At 39.8% G+C, this 20,720-nt stretch overlaps 2 protein-coding genes across 10 annotated transcripts in view; one reads left to right on the top strand and one right to left on the bottom strand.

Moving 5' to 3' along the window:
* The window catches only part of Vps13b (vacuolar protein sorting 13 homolog B), a 734,817-nt gene extending 728,365 nt beyond the window's left edge, over positions 1–6,452 (top strand). For all 9 annotated transcript variants that reach the window (XM_048801898.1, XM_048801903.1, XM_048801897.1 and 6 more), the window contains 3 exons: positions 311–413; positions 966–1,215; positions 4,895–6,452. In XM_048801898.1, the coding sequence (XP_048657855.1) occupies positions 311–413; positions 966–1,215; positions 4,895–5,143 (602 nt within the window). In that variant the 3' untranslated portion in view covers positions 5,144–6,452. The remainder of the gene's footprint in view (positions 1–310; positions 414–965; positions 1,216–4,894) is intronic.
* An 817-nt stretch (positions 6,453–7,269) lies between these two features.
* Positions 7,270–17,491, bottom strand: LOC107142829 (cytochrome c oxidase subunit 6C). Its single transcript, XM_015486335.2, has 4 exons — positions 17,366–17,491; positions 16,322–16,448; positions 12,166–12,294; positions 7,270–7,390 (listed from the first exon to the last, which is right to left on the bottom strand). Exons 2-3 carry the CDS (start codon positions 16,433–16,435, stop codon positions 12,181–12,183), a joined length of 228 nt encoding a protein of 75 aa, XP_015341821.1. The 5' UTR covers positions 16,436–16,448; positions 17,366–17,491; the 3' UTR covers positions 7,270–7,390; positions 12,166–12,180.
* Positions 17,492–20,720: the final 3,229 nt, after the last annotated feature.

A 20,720-nucleotide genomic window follows, 5' to 3' on the forward strand; every position in this document is an offset into this window, starting at 1 on the left:
ACAAATTGTAAATGACATGTCTGTCAGCTGTTGTTCATGATGAGCTTCTCTCGGGAGTGTTATGCTTCCTCTAAGTGCTAGTCCTTGCTTGGACTGTAGCACAGTCATATTCAGTTTGTAGCTAATGTAAGATTGCCAGGGTTAAGGACACTGTAATGTCTAATGGTTACCTATACACTTGCTTCTCAAGATGTGACATCATTTTGGATCTGTAACGTTTTATGGATGGTTCTAAGCAGATGACATCACTGCAGCATGGAAGTGTTTTCCAGAAATCAGCCAGTACACTCCCTTGCTTCTCTCCCCACAGGTATTTTACACGGAGCTGGACTTTCTCAGCTTCCCAAACAGCGCTATCAGCCAAGTGATCTACATGCTGACCAGGCTCCAAACAGCCATGTCAAATATGTCTGGTAACTTATTGAAACACTTGCTCAATTTTACATCCCCATTGTATGTTAATAGCTCCTGGCTTGCTCCCGAGCTAATGGGCCATGCTTCCAGGGGAGCCCAAGAAGAGCAGTCATTCTGGGCACTGGCCTCTTGGGCAGTAGTAGCGGAGCATCCTAGAGGACCGGGGAAAAGCTGCTGTTCCCAGGTTTGGGGCTGGTGGCAAAATTCTGTTCCACCCTGACCACTCAGGGAGGGGGCAGACATTGGCAGAAAAGCCAGGGCCTGTGAGAAGGCCTGAGATTCCCTGAGGAACCCACACTCTAATTAGGAGGTATCAGTTCTAATGGGAAGAGAAGCAGCACAACAGAGCCACAGGAAATCTTTGTTCCCAGGAGGAGCGGGACCTGACAATTAGCATTTCAAGCTAACATGAATAATCAGATTGGTGAGGGCACTTTGCCCTTGGGGAGATTTGTGTAGGATTGTCCCAAGTCTTTGGTAAACAGTGAACACTGACAAGTGACTGCCTTTCCCAAGCCATCTCTGGGCCTCACTCACTCTCTTTTAAACAGGAAAATGCTCCAGTCTCTGGGCAGACCAGAAGTCCACATGGCCTTGGATGTGGTTCTCGTGAGAGGTTCAGGCCAGGAACATGAAGGGTGCCTGCTGCTGACCTCAGAAGTACTCTTCGTAGTGAGTGTCAGCGAGGACACGCAGCAACAGGCCTTCCCCGTCACAGAGATAGACTGCACACAGGACAGCAAGCAAAGCAGCCTGCTCACTGTGCAGCTCAAGCAGCCGAGAATGGCCTGTGATGTGGAGGTACACTTCAGAAAATGGGGGATGGGCTCACTACTGGGCAGGTTGAGACACAGGCCAGTCACTGGTGCCCAGGCATTTATGTGTCTCAGGAGGGGCAGCTGGAGACCTGGAGAGCTGTGAGACAGAACGGATTGTGAAGGTGGGGAGTGGGGTTTACTGGAAGACCCCACCAGTATGCATGCGAGGCCTTCCCAGGAAGCCTGGGGTGAAGCACCAAATGAACAGAACAAGGCCCTTCCTGCTCCATTTTCAGAGGGCTCAAGTGCCTCATGCCAGGACAGGACAGTGCAGTATGGTGGGACTCCAAAATGAGTGGGATGGCCTAGGAAAGGTGAGGAACACAGCAGCAATTCCTGGCAGCTACCCACAAAGGAAGCCCCAGTCTACACACAGCCTGTGAGCAGCTCCAGCAGGCCTGTGGGTACAGGAAGAACTGATGCAAAAGTGAGGGAACCAAGATGAGGGCAGGGCCCTCTTCAAGCTGATGCAACCAAAGGTTCCTCCCTCAACTCCCTCCCCAACATCCAACCCCAGAGATTTATTTTATAAATACATCTCTTTCCTACCCACTGCTTTAATTCTCAAGAATAAGATAGAACCATTTCCTGTCCTGTAAGTAACACAGGTTTGGGGATGGTGCAGCTTCCTGGCCCCACAGTTCCTGGAACACATAGGGTGATATGGAATAGATGCTCAGGTGGGGCATCCTGAGTGTCAGGGCTGAGGTGAGCCCCAACCAGTGGCTGCAGCCTCCTGAAGTCCAGCTTAGCGCAAGCAGATGCACCCACTGGAAAATTGCTCTGCATCTCTGCCTCCCAGAGATGGCCTAATCCACAGCCCTAACTGTTGACCCAAGAAATGAATCTTTTTCCATATGGCAAGATGGGGTGATCAGTGGCAAGCTGTAGCTTACTGGTCCTGAGGACTGAGTGGCCTCAGCAAAGGACAGCAAGCCTTGCCTGATTGCTTTTTTTCATTATTTTCTTCCTGATATGGGAGCCTGCCTCCCTCACACCACTGTTTGGGTAAAAATTATCTGAGAAGATGGAAAGCAGCCAACCACAACAACTCTTAGGATTTCTCTAGTTTCTTGGATCATAATCAGTCAGGCTTTACGCTGGGGCTTGGCACCAGGGCTATACTGCTGCTTTGAGTTGATGACTTTCTGGGAATAAACAGAGGTCAGATGTCCAGGCTGACTTTATTAACATTTGCCAAAAATCTTCTGATCCAGTTGACAGTAAAGCAGCAGTGATCCGGCTACAGGATTTGGCAGAGGATAGTATCACTATCTTCAAGTCCTTAGTCCTTAACAAGAAACCTCCAAGACCCTAATATCTGTGACCATCTTTTTTCCTTAGCTGGCCTAGGAAAAGCTGAAGACCTTAAACGACTGAGACTGGAGATTCATCTTTTGCCGTTAAACTGTCTTCAGTTGTGATCCTTCTCCTTTGCATTTCTGTTTGTGAAGGATACTGAGAGGACTCATTGTAGCTGGAGAGGAACAGACCTGTTCCCTCAGGGGTTATGGAGATGATAGCAGGAGTCAGTACCCTTAGCAAATGCCAAGGCTGAGACCATGGAATCACTGAGTTAGAGGTGGAAGCACTGGGGCTCGGAGACCATGCTCAATACTGGCTTTCCCTCAGAGTGCAGGAATAAAAGAGGATTGGGATCCAGGGATGGCTAAGAGAAGACAGGTAAAGAGGAGACCAGGAGTGTTGCACAACAGCCATTAGACATGCAGAGCTCTCAAAAGCAGCACCTGGCAGTGGGCAGAGGGTGGATATCCAATATGCCCCGTCTCCACATCCTGCTTTCTTCGTATCTATTCCACCTTACGTCCCCACCTCAACTCCTAAGAGACAGTAACTACCCCCTTAATCCTGTATCCATACCCTAGCCTCCCCCACTCACCCAGAGAAAACCCAACTGCAGAGTACTTTAATCTGAGTCCTTCATTAAAAGGACTGTAAATCAAGGTATTTTCCACAGGGGAGGAAAGGGGCTTTGGGGTGCTGCTTTGATATGCCCCACTCCTGTCAGTGCCTCTCAACATAATGCAGGTATAGAGCGTGGTTAGGAAGCCTACCTGCTGTCTTGCAGTGAAAATCAAGAGCAGTATTTCAAGCTGTTCATATAAAACAGCTTTTCTGGTTTATTGCTTTTGCCTTGGAGGCTAGGAATCATAACTCCTTTGAATTTTGGAAGGAATTAATTTGTAGATGACATCATTCAGTATATTCAAATATGGCAGGATTCAGATATTTTAAAATCAGCATTTGCTTTTCTTGGTTAAATGCAGCCATTTTTAGGGGTAATAATTGCTTAATATGCCTGGCACATTATTGAAATCCCTTATGAGGGGCTCAAAATGAGTCAGAAGGTCAATTTATTCCTTGGCCAGGTTCCTTTCACAACACGGGTTTTCCTGTGCTGCTGTTCAGGAGGAGCAATTAAGACTTTTTTGTGTATTCAAAGCTTTCCAGCTGAATTCTGGCCCCATCAAATGATATCATCGGAGCTCTGGCTTTTGCCTGGTGGTGCACAGCTTTCATCTGTCAGTGAATCTTTGGGAGCCTTTCTTTTTTCTCAAGCATGAAACTATAAGAGGAACTCTAGGATGTCCTTATTCCTCTGGCAGGCCCCTTGACTCTCTTTGCCATCTCTCTGGCTTTCTGCAGCTTTTAAGACACTTTCAGCTGCGTTGTTTCTGGGTCCTATACAGAAATATAAAATTATTTACCACTACTTTGAGAACAAAAAAAGCCCTCATTAAACTGCTTATAATTCTTCCAGTGTGGTCTTGCCAACATTCAGTAGGTAAAAACCAGTAGGTCAGTAGCTACTTAATTCTCAGATCAGTGGCTTGCACTGCAAACTTCCCACTGTGCTTGATCAGCACACTAGATAGCTGTTGCAGCTCCAGCTGCCTTTGATGGGCACTTTCTCAGAATAGCTCACATAAGAACTCAGCATATCTCAGTTCTCCTCTTCAGTTCCACTGAAGATGAGCCAGACTTTTATGAACCATAAATGTACTTTGCATCCTCCCTCTTTTCCATAAAAATTTCCCCTTCCTCTGCCCAGCTTTTCTGTTTTCTCTGGCTTTAAACTGTAGTATTTATAAAAACAGAAAATGTTACAGTTCAAAAGGTATTTGTTTTTTTAATGCTCTGCCCAGAGCCACTGGTTTGAACGAGGTGCTCTTCTGCACTTTCTGTCAAACTGAAGAGGTTTTATCTTAAGAGGTTCAGGGAGCCAAGTTAACAGAGCTTTTATTTCGGGATGCTGCGTTTAATGTTGATTAAATTTAAGCACAGGGGAGAGAGACATTTTTTCTTCTTTGTTCCTGGGCTGCTTGTTAAAGAGCAATGACAGATGTTTTAATACTTAATGGGTAAAATGTTATCAAATCATCAACTTCAAACATGGGAACTTTATGCAACACCAGATGCTTTATTCAAAGAGTTTCTCTTAATATTCACACACAGAGCTTTTGTTATATTGCTGAAACAGTGTTATTGCCACATCTCATAGGCAAAATAAAAGGAAACAATGCTTTGGACAACATGGTTTTATTAGATGACCTAAAAGGCATCAAGGAAAAAGAATAATTTTGTTGTGGAAGTCTCATAATAAGATCTGACAACTAATGAATCTTTATTCTTGAACACAGGTAGACGGAATCCGAGAGAGACTGTCAGAGCAACAATACAACAGACTTGTGGACTATATCACAAAGACGTCTTGTCACCTGGCCCCCAGCTGCTCTTCCATGCAAACACCATCCCCTGTGGTGGCTGTGGAACCTCCCCTTTCCACTGTTAAAACATACCATTATTTGGTAGACCCACATTTTGGTCAGGTCTTCATTAGTAAATTTACCATGGTGAAGAATAAAGCCCTAAGGAAAGGGTTCCCTTGAATCCCTTCTAAGATGATGATTCTTGCTTGTGCAGTTTATTTTTTAAACAAAGAACCTAGAGGTTAGCCAAGAGATACGGAATCAATGATGAATAAAAAGAAGAAAAAAAAAAAAGAACCTAGAGATTAGCTCTAACATTCATTGTGGACAAAAGACCAACACTTTTCGGTGGTTCAGGTATTGTAACTTCTAAAATTATCTTAGCATCTTTCTCCCTAAAAACAAATTAGATACTTTAAGATGGGGATGGGGTTCCTTTACCATTTGAAGACAGTGATTAAAACAATGCCATTTGCTAAAATTTTCACAATTATTTGGACCTGTTAATGCTCTGCTCTACAGAAAAATACATGGTTAGGCCTTAGAATGCAGAGCCAGAGTTAAAACTTCATCCCTAATTCCATCTGTTTTGGGGGACTGAGATACCACCTCTGCCCAATACCCCTTTTTTGCAAAGGTTGATTCTTTAAATGAAATGAACTTAGAACTCTGTTGGTTAACTTGTTAAATTTGCTTAACTACAGCAACATTATTTTAGTGAAAGCTACTACGTGTATTCCCTCCAAAGTCTGCATTTTACTGAAATTCACAAAACAGTCTATGACTCTGGGTACATTTTAGAAAAATGTTCTTCCAGTTTGTGTTTTAAATAGACAAGCTAAAAATCATTTGTATTTACCAATGACAGACCTGAAGTACGCAGGTGAGTTTCTTTAGTTCCACAAATAACATGTTAGGAAGTCCTGGAAGGGGAGCCAAGAACACAACATTAATACTAGCAATGACATCAGTCCAGATAGTTTATTTTTCTGAGTGATTTGATAAAGCATGAAGATATTGCTAAATATTATTTTGCATCTCAGATTGGGTTTGACTCAGGGTCTAGAGTTACCAGATAACTTAAATGTTCAGTAAGTATCTTTCTCATGGTCTAATTAATTAAATTTGTCTTATTACCTTCAAACTTGGGCCTATAACTTATTGCCTACAATTGTGAAATTCTAAGAAAATGCAATTTTAAAGCCAACTGATCTTTGAACTCTCACAGAGGTGTAGGCACAAGTCACCACTACATCACTGTTAAAAGAAAGCAAGACTGTTTGTTAATGGACAATTCAGGTTGTATATGAAAAATGGCTCCTCAGTTTGTTATATATACTTGTTTAGGAAAGTGACAGTTTTGTCCCAAGAGTAACTATTTTTAAGAATGTAAATATGTACTAATTCTTGTATGTTTTATGGTAATTTTGCATACTGCTAAGAACTGTTATGTAAAGTTGTTTAAAATAAAAGGTGTCCTTGAATTTCAGGCCATATATAAACATCTATTTTTAACCAGGAGTTTTTAAGATGAAGTTTTTCATTAATACCATCTGAGTTTAGTACAGGTTACATCACTGGGATTCAATTTTGCATGAGTTAAAAAGGGTAAAAGCCAGTTTTTGTTATCTTCAAATGATAATTCATCACTAAACTAGCTTTGGATAAAATAAATAAATCAAAGTGCTCTATAGTATCATTTTGATCACAACAAAAGACAACAGGAAGTTCTAAGAATTTTTAATATTTATTTTTTAGTTGTAGAACTAAAAAATAGTTTTAGTTCTACAACTAAAAAATATCTTTTATTTTTATGTAGTGCCGAGGATCAAACCCAGGGCCTCGCACATGCTAGGCGAGTGCTCTACCACTGAGCCACAACCTTGGCCCCCACACAGATTTTATTGGAAGAACTATCACTGTCCTTTAAGAGTTCACAATTCAGAAATTTTCTATGGACTCCTGGAGACCCTTTCAAGGCCAGGACCAGGTAACTGCACCTGGGAGTATCTCAGTGAAACAGAAGAAACATCAGGGCAATTAAAGATGTACAAAAACGGGGCTGGGGTTATAGCTCGGCCTCGTACATGTGAGGCACTGGGTTCGATCCGCAGCACCACACAAAAATATTGTGTCCACCTTAAAAAAAATAAATCTCTAAAAAAATGTATAAAACAATGAAAATTGCAAGAAATACTGAAATCAAGATATCTTCAATAAGGTCCATAAACAGTGCTAAAAGTTTCCAACCAATTACGATGCTTTTGTGCCCCAAATTATCAATAAGAATTGAGCAAAACATTGTATACAGTATTTGTTAATTGTTTATTTACCAAGAAAAACTATTTCTTAGCCCACATATTCATGTTTAATAGTTCAGGAGCACAAGTCAGTACAAACTTCTAAGGACCTCAATCCAAAGAAATTCTGTGGAGAGAAAGAAAATAGTTAATAATAAACATTGTCTCTAATACTCACTACCTCACTACCTTTTGAGATTAACTGAGGTCTATTCCTTATTAGTAGACCCTACATTTTCACTGCTCACCTTCAACCCCAGGAGAAACCTCAGGCTGCCTAAGCTCTTATGTTCATTCTCCTACCAAGCTGCTTGACCACCTTAGCTGCTTGACTAGCTAGCCTCTTTTCCATTTTGGACAAAACATATCTTACACTTACTTCTTGCTTTCATTTAACAAATTCTGCTTTCTCCCCCTCCCTCTCAAGTCCAACCCCTCCCCCATTCCCTCTCATATCTACACCTGTTGTTATAAGAGAACTCATTTGTTCCAAATCATCATTGTTCTTACTGGTTTTTAGAACAATCACCTTCGGGTAAAAAAAATAATAATCTGACAAATATAAAAATTAGCCTAATATCATCTAATTATGAGATACATGCCCACTGTGGAAAATTTGAAAATTTCAAAGTTAAAACAGCAATGTTAAGAATTATAAGTCTATTAATATTTTTGTGGATCTTTTTTCTCCAGTCTTTTTCCCTGTGCAAGTCTCACAATAGCTCATCCCTACACATCTTAGTACATTTATCTGCATTTCTAGAATTAAGTCATATAAGGCAAAAATCGCTCATAGTATAAATTACATTTAACAATACATCCTTTCAGATCAATTTAGTAAATGATCTTTCATGAGCACACCAATCAATTCACTTTTAGATGTAGAACCTTAATTCACACAAGAGATATAAGGACCACATGGATATGACAGACCAAATCAGAATCTACCCCTCAAAAACTAGCATATCAACTGTAGACACTCTAACAAACTATAAAAGGTATCTATCTAGCCAGGCTCAATGGCACATGCCTGTAATCCCAGCAATTTGGGAAGCTAAGGCAGGAGGATTACAAGGATTCCAGGCTTCTGCAATTTACCAGCACGGGTCAGGCAGTGGGATGGATCCTCAGCACCACATAAAAATAAATAAAATGAAGATACTGTGTCCATTCACAACTAAAAAAAAAGTATATGTGTATATGTATGAATATATGCTGGCTAGAATAGAACATCCCTGGGTTCAATTCTCAGTACTTAAATAACAAGAACAAAGGCAAAAACACCATTGTTTTTTGAAAAGTCACTTCTTTCTAAAGGAATGATTTTCCTAATGCCAACCTGTCAGTTAATAACAAAATATGTGAAATGATTTTGAACATAAAAAGGAACTTCCTATGTCAATAATAAGATATTGGACTATAAAACTCCAGACCACACCCCTCCTACCCCTCATAAAACATATGTAGGTTTGCAATAACTCTAGACACAAGTTAAGCTGCAGCAACCAAATGAACACCTAACCAAGACGAAAACCCCTCAAAATAGGAAATTTTGTGACATTTTTGCTTGACTTTGCCCCAACCCCTCTTCAGGCAATGCAGTGTTATATGAAGGAAACTGCCCAATTCCTGGCTCCTCCCTGGGATTGAAGGTAAAGAATACAACTTGCTTATTACAACATGCTGGCTCATCTGGGTTTCTGTCTTGCCTGACTTGGAGCACTGATGGGAATAGTGGTACAGTCAGAATATCAGGTTGGAAACAAATGAAAGCAATGGTGGATGCCTTGGCATGAGAGCTGCAGACAGACTGAAGCCAAGAAATTATAAGAGGCAGAGAATAACTAGGGTTCCAAGAGGAAGCAGGACTGAAACTTTTTAGGAAAATTAAGAGTAACTGGGCTGGGGATGTGGCTCAAGCGGTAGTGCGCTCACCTGGCATGCATGGGGCGCTGGGTTCGATCCTCAGCACCACATAAAAATAAAATAAAGATGTTGTGTCCTCCGAAAACTAAGAAATAAATATTAAAAATCTCTCTTTAAAAAAAAAAAGAATTATGAATATTCAGAAACCTTAACAAAAAATGAATCCTGAGTAGATACATTCTCAGGAAAAGGATTCTGAGGCTGTATGCCAGGGGATGATTAGTGAAAGTCTTCTCCCATATGCAGTCAAAATCTGCAGAGTGAGAGATAGCTGTTTTGTTCAAATGCCCAAATTGCCACAAAAGATTACAAAGCACACAAAGAAACAGAGAAATATGGCCCAAGAAACAATATCTCCAAGAACAAACCATAAAGAAACACTGACTTCTGACTAAAAACTTAAAAACAATTATCTTAGTATGTTCATTGAGTTTGAAGAACAAGAACAGATAAATAAAAATCAGGAAAACAATATGAACAAAATAAAAATAATCACAAAAAAGCTGAAAAATATAGTAACTCAATTAAAAAAATCAAATATTTGATATTTAATGCCAATCCTCTTCTAAAACCAAGGGAAAAAAAATACTTCAATACTTAAGCTGGACAAAAACAAGAGAATTATAGGCCAACTGCACTAATATTGATGCAAAAACCCCTGATGAAACACAAGTAAACCACTCAATAGCACATTGAAAGCATTATACATGAGGGCCAAGAGGTTTATTCCCAAAATGCAAGGTATGGTCAAACAAATTCATAAATGTGAAACATCATAGTAACAGAACAAAAGATTTTAAAATTACATGAGTATATTAATAGATGCAGAAAAAAGTCTGATAGAATCCAGAACCTTGTAATGATAAAAACAATAAACTAGGTACATAAATAATGAACGCTAAAATATGTGTCCTTTATAAGCTATTCAATATAATATGTACTGAAATCCTAATCAGAAAAATTAGACAACAAAAAGAAAAGACATCCAAAAATTGAAAGAAGAAAATTATCCCTGAAAGTAACAAGACCTTGTCTATAGAAAAGTAAGGATTCCACACAAAAAATAAACTCATTAGAATAAACAAAATCAGCAAAGTTGCTGAATATAATAATCAGTTGTTTTTCTACACTAACAATGAACATTTTAAAGAAAATAGTCCCATTTACAATAGCATCAAAAAGAATAAAACAGGAATAAACTTTACCAAAAACATAAAAGACTTAAAACTAAAAATACAAATAAAACAATTCCATACTCACAGAGTGCAAAACTTTGTAAAGATGTCCACACCCAAAAAAAAAAAAAAAAAAAGGATGACAGTTCTAACCAACGCAATCTACAGATTTAATGCAATCCCAATCAAAATGCCAACAGCATTTTTGGCAGAAACAGAAAAAGCCTTCCAAAATTCAGTCAGACTCTCAAAGTACTCTAAATAACTAAAACAATCTTGGGGGGGAGAGGGGGGGAGGAATTCACATTTCCTCATTTCAAAATGAACTACAAAGCTATAGTAATGAAAACAGTGTAGTACTGACATGAAGACAGGCATATAGAGCAATGGAATACAACAGAGAGCCCAGAAACAAATCCTTGAATATGTAGACAACTGATTTTCTACAAGTATGCCAAGACTATTCATTGGGAGAAGACAATCTTAACAGGACATCCACATGCTAAACAAGTTATATATTTACACCATATACAAAGATTAACTCAAAATAGATAAAAGAGGGCTGGGAGGTAGCAAGGTCATGGGTTCGATTCCTTAAAAAAAAAAAAAAAAAAATCAAAGACCTAAAATGTAAGCACTAAAACAATAAAATGCTTAGAAAAAAAGATGAATTGGACATCAAAATTTAAAACCTCTGCAAAGGATGCAATCCTCAGAGTGAAAAGGTAACTTGTGAAATAGGAGAAAATATATACAAATCAATCATATCTAATAAGGAGTTATATCCAGAATGACATAACTGATATAATGAGCCCCCACTACTCAACCAAAACAACAACCAAATTCAAATATGAATTTAAAAATGTGGAATTTTTACAACCTCCAATATACCCAACAAGGATAAACAAATGACCGATAAGCACATGAAATGATGTTCAACACTGCAAATCATTAGGAAATGTATATCAAAACCACTGAGATCTCACCCACATTAGGAAGATTACTACCAAAAAATAAAAGAGTAGGGCTAGGGTTGTGGCTCAGTGGTTGAGCGCTTGCCTCGCACATGTGAGGCACTGGGTTCAATCCTCAGCACCACATAAAAATAACTAAAAACAAAGCCATTGTGTCCCTGTATAACTAAAAAAAAAAATTTTTAAATAAATAAATAAAAGAGTAACAAGTGTTGGTAAGGATGTGGAGAAATTGGAACATTTGTGCACTGCTGGTGAGAATGTAAAATGTGGATAATAGTATGGCAATTTCTTAAAAACTGAGTACATACCCAAAAGAACTGAAAGGAGGACCCTGAAGAGATACTTTTAATACCTATGTTTGTAGTAGTTATTCACAACAACCAAAAGTTGAAAGCAACCCAAGTGTCTACTGATAAATGGATAAACAAAATGTATATACAAACAATGGAACATTTTTCAGCCTTAAAAAGTATACATCCTACACACAAATAAACACCAAGAATATTATGCTAAATAAAATAAGCCAGTCACAAAAGATAAATACTCTATGAATCTACTTATATGAATATCTAAAGTGGTCAAATTCTTAGAAAGTAAAATAGTGGTTGCCAAGGCCTCAGGGCAGAAGATGGGAAGTTGTTTAATGGATAGACAGTATCAGTTTTAAAAGAATAGAGTTCTGGAAACTGCTTGCACAATAATGTGAATGTACAGTAATTAAATATTACTGAACTATACAATTACAAATGATTGATAGCAAATTTTATTTGCATTTTACCAGTTCAAATGTTTTTGAAAAAGAGACTTCAAAAAAATGGCATTACCTTTATATTCCAAAATTACTTTACACTCTGAAAGATTCCAGCCCGCCTCATCTCCTCAAAATCTTTCATGGAATCATAATTTCTGTAGAAATCTGCATATGCCTTCTTTCTTGGTTCAGCCACACCAAACTAAAAAGTTAACATACTGTTAATGTATTATTTGGATTATTAGTAATATCTAAAGTAAATTACAATATCATTTGTGTTCACTCTTTAACCCATTATGTCCTACAAAGAATTGAAAATTTGGGACTTCATGGGATTTGAACCCTACAATTATAAGATAAGGAGTAGGAGAGGTGACCCAGATGCAAGGAATGAGGAAGTAGTTTCATGAAAACTAAACAGCAAAAAAGGGCCCCCCTTCCTAGACTGTACCTTTTCCTGGGCAAGTTATGTATGTATGATTTATATGTGTGTTTGGTAAGAAACAAGTGCAGAATGGTAAGAGCCAGAGGATGATAGCAGCCAAAATGCTAAAAGATGTCTGACAAAAGATAAACAGTCTTCTCTTCAGCAAGCCTAAATATCGCCATAATATTTGTTGCATGCTGAGACGTGCCACAATTTTCTAGCTCAGTTAAAGCCACATTATGAATTTCAAAGGAGTCTAAAATTGATTTGGTAACCATCAGCCTCTAAAAGGCACAGGAAACTTTCTAAATGATTTATACTTCAACACATATGCTTTTGAAAGTAGAAAGGAGACTATTAGAGATGAGGAAGGGAAATGGGAAAAAGTAGGATAAGGGAGGTAGTAGGGAGGTGGGTTTTACCTATACTAATATGCCACAAGGAATAATATTCTGTATAATTAATATGTACTGATAAAAAAACATAAACTCTTAAGAGTGAGAATTGGTTTATTGGCTTATTTTAAAATGAAGGAATGAACCCAAGATGATGCCCACTGATCACTTTGAGAAAAAGAAAGCTTTAATGCTGCTAAAACTGCAGCAAAAGGATTAGGGGGAGGGGTCTTCATTTTGTTGTTGTAATGTTGTAGTTTCTATATACAAAGGGGAGAAACAAAGAAAAAAATAAATGAAGATTCAAGAGAGCAATGTAGACCTAATCAAGGTCTAGAAGAAGCACTAACTGGCAGGGGGCTGGAGCAGGATTCAAACCTATGGCAAAAATTTTATTCTCCACAAAACACTGCTTAGTGTATTTCAATGTGTGGGTTACAATCCAAATTCAAATCTAAGCCTGCATATAAAAACCAGAAAAAAATTCAAGTATCATTCCACATAAGTGAAATACTACAGAAACACAAATGAAGTCTACTGGGGCCCATCACTATACATGGTATTTAATTTTATGCATAAGCTTGACACAGGGCTAAGGGATATGAAATACAGATGAAAAAAACTTAGTTCTAGATGTATCTGTAAGGGTATCTTGGGAAGAGATTGGACTAGAAAAGATCCAACCTCACCAACATGGCAGGCATCATCCAATCCACTGAAGGCCTGAATAGAACAAAAGTAAGAGCAAATTAGCTAACCCATCCATCTTCTTTTACCTTCGGACATCAGAGCTCCTGGCCTTCAGACTCTAGGACTTAGGCCGCTTGCCCGAAAGGCATTTGTACTTGGGACTGGGAGGTATACCATTAGCTCCCCTACTTCTCAGTCCTTTAGACTTGGACTGGATTACATTATCAACTTTCCTGGATCTCCAACTTGTAGATGGCAGCTCGTGGGTCCTTTCAGCCTAACTCTCGAGCCAATTCTCACAATAATCTCTTCATACACACTCACACACCCTACTGATTCTGTTTCTCTGGAGAGTCCTAGCATACTATACAAGGCAACCACAAACAATTTGTTAGAGGAGAATTATTTTTCATTAAAATTTTCTTGGAATACTAAGGCAGAGAGAAAGTAATAATAAGCTGTTAGTAAACCTAAGAAATTAAACAAAATAATATTATAACCTCATCTAAATTTTTTGTCTGTAATATTTCAAATGGGAAGTTTCTTTTAACTCTGAAAAATCTGGACTTCAGAAAGAAATGAAATTTATCAATTTAGATCCTCCAGGTCATGAGTAACTTTAATAAAGTTATAAAATAATACATACACCCATCAATAGTACTTGAAACCAATTTAGAAAGCGTGAATATTAAGAGTACAGCACACACAATTTTGCTGCAAACTGTTCCAGTTATTTGCTGCAAACTGTTCAAAGTTACAAACAAACTTTCTACCTGTATGTATGTGTTCACTAAATCAAAATGCAAAAATACATGTATTTCTATTGGAGGTTGAAAGTTTTAAAATTCACTAAACATTAGGGGCTACCAGTTAGAAGTAACAAGACTCTATACATAAAGAATTTTAATAAAGATCAGAACTTTTATCATAACTATGATGACAAAGCCAAAAAGTCCCCCATCTTTCTTACTCATATATATATCTATACCTTTTTCTAACATTTATTTCTAATATTTCTAACTTTATTTTGTATCCACTATGTGCCAAGCAACAGGGATCTCAAGGGCCAAGCAAAGGATTTGCTTTTGGGGCTTGTCTCCTCAAAGGCTTGTCTCCTTGCCAAAGCAAGAATCCACTTAATGTTTTTGTTCAGTTTTTCCCTTCCTCTTTGTTCTCCAAGTTTTCCCTAACTTTCAAGGCTCAAATTCCACTTCTTTGAATAAAGAATGGCACATAAGGACTGGGGTTATGGCTCAGTTGTAGAGCACTTGCCTAACACACGAGGCACTAGGTTCAATCCTCAGCACCACATAAAAAAATAAATAAGTAAAAAAGAATGCCCTAAAACCACATTCTTTCACTTATGTCCTATCCTGCAACAGCTTCTAAAAAATGTTTTTAACCTCTCCATAACTCTTCAGTTCTTAAGGACAGAGGCATTAGTTGTATTATTTTTTTGGATTCTCCAATGCACCTGAAATTCCATGTTACATACGATTGTATTGAATTTTAGATACTGGCTCCTATTCAATAGATACTTTTAAGGAACTATTTGTGTGTAAGGCTCCTGACTCTGGGGTGCCAAGTAAAAGTAAATAAATGACAGACCTGGCCTCAATAAGGCTCAGAGCCTAGTAACGATTAGAGACACTAAGCCAGGCACGGTGGTGCAAGCCTGTAATCCCAGAGGCTCAGGAGGATGAGACAGGAGGATCACAAATTCAAAGCCAGCCTCAGCAATGGTGAGGTACTAAGCAACTCAGTGAGACCCTGTCTCTAAATAAAATACAAAATAGGGTTGGGGATGTGGCTCAGTGGTTAAGTGCCCCTGAGTTCAACCCCCAGTACCCCCCGCCAAAAAATTACAGACACTAAACAAAAAATGATAAGTGGGAGGAATTACAAAAGCTCTGAATTCTCTCAGACAATTAATGATAAATATGTATTATCATAAACATTTTTATAAAAAGGCATTATAGGCTGGGATTGTGGCTCAGTGGCAGGGCGTTTGCCTCGCATGCATGAGGCACTGAGTTGGATATTTATGGTTATATAAATATAACATACAGCCTTTGATAAAAACACAAGGTTTAATGTTAAAATCCACCAAGCACAGCATTAAAATGTTACTGTGACAATTCTTCAAGGTGTCAAACAGAATTACTGCCTTTCCTGCCCCTCTGTACACTTACCCTCTTTAAGGGTGGGACTGTGTGCTCCCAAAATTCATGCGTTGAAATCCTGAGTGGCAACACCTCAGAATATAACCTATTTGGAAATTAGGACTTTAATGTGGTAAAAACAAGGTCTAAATTAGGGTAAGTCCTAACCCAATGATTGTTGTCTTCATAAAAGGAAATCTATCCAGTCATGTGCCCATACAGAGAACAATGTGAAGACTGAAAGAGAACAGAGCCATTTAATAAGGCAAGAAAGGCCTCAGAACACATCAACCTTTCCCACAGATTTCTGATCTTCAGAACCATGAAAAAATAAACTTCTGTTGTTTAAGTCACTATGTCCATGATTCTTTGTCATGGCAATACTGGCAAGAACACAGCTGCATCTAAAGATGAAGGACAAACCATCTGGAGATTATGACCACCTGTCATAATGAAGTAAATGCAGGGAAGGGAAGAGAGCAAGCACCGTAAAGAGGAGTTCATTTTTAAAAGACTCTTGAAATTTTACACAAAACAAAAAACAAATATACATACCTTATAGAGAGCTGCAACCCCCAGGGCAACCGTGAATGCTCCAACAATATGAAACCGCAGACGCTTGGCCAGAAGACCCCGCATCTGAGGTTTCGCCAAAGTGCCGGAAGCCATGGCAGTTAGGGTCCTTCATAGGTAAAATAAGAAAACAAAATCAACAACAACAAAGATCTAAAGAACTCTCATGCATGATACATTTTAGTCCTTAGACAAAGGTCAACGGTGGACTGACTCCTCCCACAAAGCCCAATAGGACGTTGGGTGGCTCAGCCTGCATAACAGTCCAGATACCCCAAATAAACGTGGTCATTGTGGCACAACCAGAGACCCTGAGCAAAAAGTACGACTAAATCTCTCCCAACCACAAAGACATGCAGAAGCTCTAGTGGTAATTACACGTGCAAATACTCCTAACAGCATTTAAAATTTTTTTTCGAGACAATTCCATGAAACAGTGAGGTGGGTGTTATGCAATCACACCGTAAGCCACTAAAACGCAGACGGGATCGCAGAGGCTGCCTCGTGGGCCCGTGCTCCCCCCGCAGCCCAGACACCTGGGGGGAGGGGGGTCCTTAAAGGCCGCACGGTGACCTTCCTCAACGGCCCAACTCTAACCTCAAACCAGGCTACACAGCAAACAGCGGCCCTACGTCGACCTCCCAGCCACACGACCGGTGGGAAGAACCCCCAGCCCCTTTAACGAGTGAAACACTGGGCCCGATAGGTCAAATGACCTAAACAAGGTCACGCTGACTGGAGGAAAACGCAGCGGGACCCGGGCCCGGCCGACCCACTCCGAAGCCCGCAGGCTTCCTGAGGACCCCCCGCCAACCCCGCTCCCACGGAGCCGCCCGCTTCCAGCCCCGCTGTCCGCCGCCCTCCTAAGACCACGACGGGGGCGTGCAAGAGGCGACGTGGGAGAAAAGTCCGGGGCTTCACCGCGGCTGAGGCTCAAAGTCACGACTCAACTCCCAGGCCGACAAAGAGCGAAAGGCGGCAGTCTTGAGAACCGCAATGCGGGTCTCAAACAGTACCCGAACGCACCTCCACACCTGCGTCCTTCCCGGTAGACAGAGAAATGGACGGTTTTTCTGCAGTGCGCAGGCGCAGAAGGAGACTGCGCCGAGAGGCCGCAGCGACGGGAACCTAAAGAGTCCAAAAGTCTTTCGGTGAGCCTCCTGGCGTTTACTACGGAAATCCATGCGCTTAGGATCTATACTATGCGACCTTGAAGCAAAGGATTTGACCTCCTGAGAGAGTTTCCCTAGTAAGCTTAAAATGGCAATCTTATTCATATAGTTATTATAGACTTATGAAGGAATACAAAGATATTTAATATGTGAAAAAAAATTAATGTACCCTATAAATGCAGTACTAATTATGCCGGGCTAAACGGTTGCTTAAGCATGTGCAAATCAAAGCTTTATGACTTTATGTGATTGAGCGCTTGGTTTGGGTAAAGGGTGAAAGAGATAACTTCCAGTAACTCACAGCCTAACATATAAGACAGACACAAACAGATTAATACCAATTCCCCACAGTGAGAACGAACACCTATCTACCACAGAAGCAAATTTGGAGAGTTGACAAAGCTGAGCAAGTTTTAATGAGAGGGGCATTTATGTTGGACTGTTAGTAAAAAACAAGTGTTTTCTAAGGCAGGCAACTAGAAGCTCCTGGAAAGTGGTGTAGAAGAGGCAGTTACTTGTGCTGGCTTAGTTATTATTGAAATGACCTGTATTTGAAAGGCATGATTTAAGTCAACTGAGCAAGCACTGTGGAAGATAAACTGGCACAGAAAAGTCACATGATACTGACTCAACATATTTTGGTTATGTACCTATTATGCTCAGCTGTGTTATACAGGAGGACAGGTACAAGGTGGCCCATTGTTATAGAGTCTTTGTCCTCAATTTATTAACAGACACTCTAGGGAGTGAAAACTTCCAGCTACACACAGAAAGGTGCTTAATAAGAGTCAGAAGTGGGTTTGAGCCTCAGCAACATTTTTCAGGCACCTCATCAAGAGTCTACAGGTAGACTGCTTACTATTTTCAGTTCTGTCACTCCTTAAGTTCTTTTCCCCCAGCCTCTTCCTACCAAATTTCTGAGAAATCTGTAAAACTTTAGAGTTACCACAAAATCATTCACTTATGATAATTACCTTGAACACTGTTTATTAGCCCACCAATAAATAGATTAAGCAAAGAGAAATATAATGTTTTAATAAACCTATTATGTAGGAGTCTTCCCAGCATTATCAATTGATCACATAACAGAGACTGCATGAGCCTAAAGGATCATAAGTATAAGCTCAAAATGACAAGTTCAGACCTCAACAGATTCAGGGAAGCCATTTATTGTTCTTCGTGGGTGCCTTGGGGACTCATTTTCTGGATGCAAAAAGGGCCGGCTGTTACAGAGGGAATTTTGGTTTTATAGGGTGCAATTAGGGTGGTTTCATCATTGTAACTCGTGGGTGTGCCATTCAGATAGTCAGGGGCTAGTTATGTAGGTTAAAACTTGTAACTCAGGAGGGCAGCTATGAAAGGCAGAAACTCATTGTTACTTGGAGAGATAGAAGTTCAGATTGTGAGGGATGGGTATCTTTTTCTGGAATTTATTGTCTCCCAGAGTTTCAATATTTGCCTCCTTCCTTCAGGGCCATTGGTCAGTATTTACAGGGTGTCTTTTTAGGACTAATTTGCAATGGGGGAAAGTCAAAGTCCTAACATTCAGTATTTGCCTCCTTCCCTCAGGGCCCACTGTTACCAGGAAAGGATTTACTGGAAGGTCAATGCTTGGCTACTTTCCCCTCCTTCCTCCCAAGCAGTCTCTCCGCTTTTCCTTGGGAGTTGCTTTGTAGGATTATTATTTTCCATAATTCTTCATTCCAGACTCTGAAAGGATAAAGGAATTGGAGCGCCAGATCTGGATCTGGCTGCTTCAAGCTGAGAAGCAGCAAAGTTGGGGGATCTCTCCTTTCAGTGTTCTGGAATAGAGCATGGAGACCCCAGTGGGAGAGGACCTTGAGGCCATCATAAGTGGAGTTTCCCTTTGTGGTCTCAGTGAGTCAGAAAGTGAGCAGGAAAATGGCATCCACCCATGTATTATTAAGAAATCGTTCCTATATAAAAGTAATAATAGGCAGAGGAAAGATTATTGTAAGTAAAGTGATTATAAGAAAGGTGAAGAGTAATTGATTTGCTGTTACCAAGAAAATAATTTCAACAGGTAATACAGTTGGGACTCTATTGACCTTAGTGGGGACCATGTGCCCTACTCAGATTTAGGGTGTACTCTCCATGATTCCAAGAGTATAGGTTCTTCAGAGCATAGCAAGCATGAATAACTATGGAATCATAGTTTTCTGGTGTTTAATCTTCTCCATCCTGCTCAACAAATTATGCAAAATAAGAACAGAAATAAAATCAACAGTATAGTTATAGCTAGTAATCCAGTTACACGTGTAGAAAAGTATTTAAAAGGGTTCAGAGAAGAAATTCCTTCAGCTAAACTCCTCTAACTTCTTCATTATTAAAAGTCAGCCATTTTTGTCTCCTCTGTTTCCAGTCTGGTGTGGCTGTTTATGAAGTTAAAGACAAAATGCAGAAAACACAGAAAATAAAAGAGATTTGAGTTGTGGGTTTCATCAATGAATGTCCCTTGAAGCCAAAGATCTTAAATAGGTCTAATGCTTGAGAAGGAGAGAGATGAAGGAGGATTGAGTATAATAAATTTAATTTGTCTCTGAGGGCTGTTAAGAAAAGTTGAAAGGAGGCCTGAGAAAGGGACAGTAGGAATTTCAGGTGTGACTCTCAGCAACTTCCTCAGGAATGGCAGGAAAGTAGGTAATGTGAAGTCAGGTGGGACCTGTGGGAATGGAGTGATGAGATGCACTAGCAGGAATGAGTTTTATATTGCTTAGGTGGATCTAGGAGGGGAGGCCTACTAATTTGACTGCAGTGGAAGTGGTTAAAATGACCTTGAAGGGGCCTGCCCACTTTTCTTGGGAAGGGGAAAGGTAAACTAAATCTCCTTCAGTAATAGGAGGGAGGGCTCCTGAAGATTGGGGCTGGGGAAGATGGGTGTGGGCATACTTCCAGAGGGTAGCTCTGAGGTGAGCCTACAGGGGTTTCAGGGCTTCTGGAGGATTGCTAGGTGATTGAGGTTGAATGAGGGGTGGGTCGCCCTAAGAGAAGTTCAAAGGGGCTGATCCTAGGGGCTTCTTGGGCTTTGCTCCCATCTGGAGGAAAGCCAAAGGGAGGAGCCTAATCCAATCCAAGTGGTTTAGGTTTCGTTCAGGCAAACCTATTTGTCCTTTCAACTTTTCCTGAGGACTGTGGATGATAGGGAATGTGGAAGTTCCATTTTATATTTAAAATTTTAGCCAATTCTT

The sequence above is a fragment of the Marmota marmota genome, unplaced genomic scaffold, assembly GCF_001458135.2.
Source record: "Marmota marmota marmota unplaced genomic scaffold, marMar, whole genome shotgun sequence".
In the NCBI taxonomy this organism is placed as follows: Eukaryota; Metazoa; Chordata; class Mammalia; order Rodentia; family Sciuridae; genus Marmota; species Marmota marmota.

Coding starts and splice junctions, on each gene's coding strand:
- LOC107142829 (XM_015486335.2), bottom strand. CDS start 16,435: ATGGCTTCCGGCACTTTGGCGAAACCTCAGATGCGGGGTCTTCTGGCC. Junction 12,295..16,321: donor GGGTTGCAGCTCTCTATAAG/GTATGTATATTT, acceptor TTAACTTTTTAG/TTTGGTGTGGCTGAACCAAG.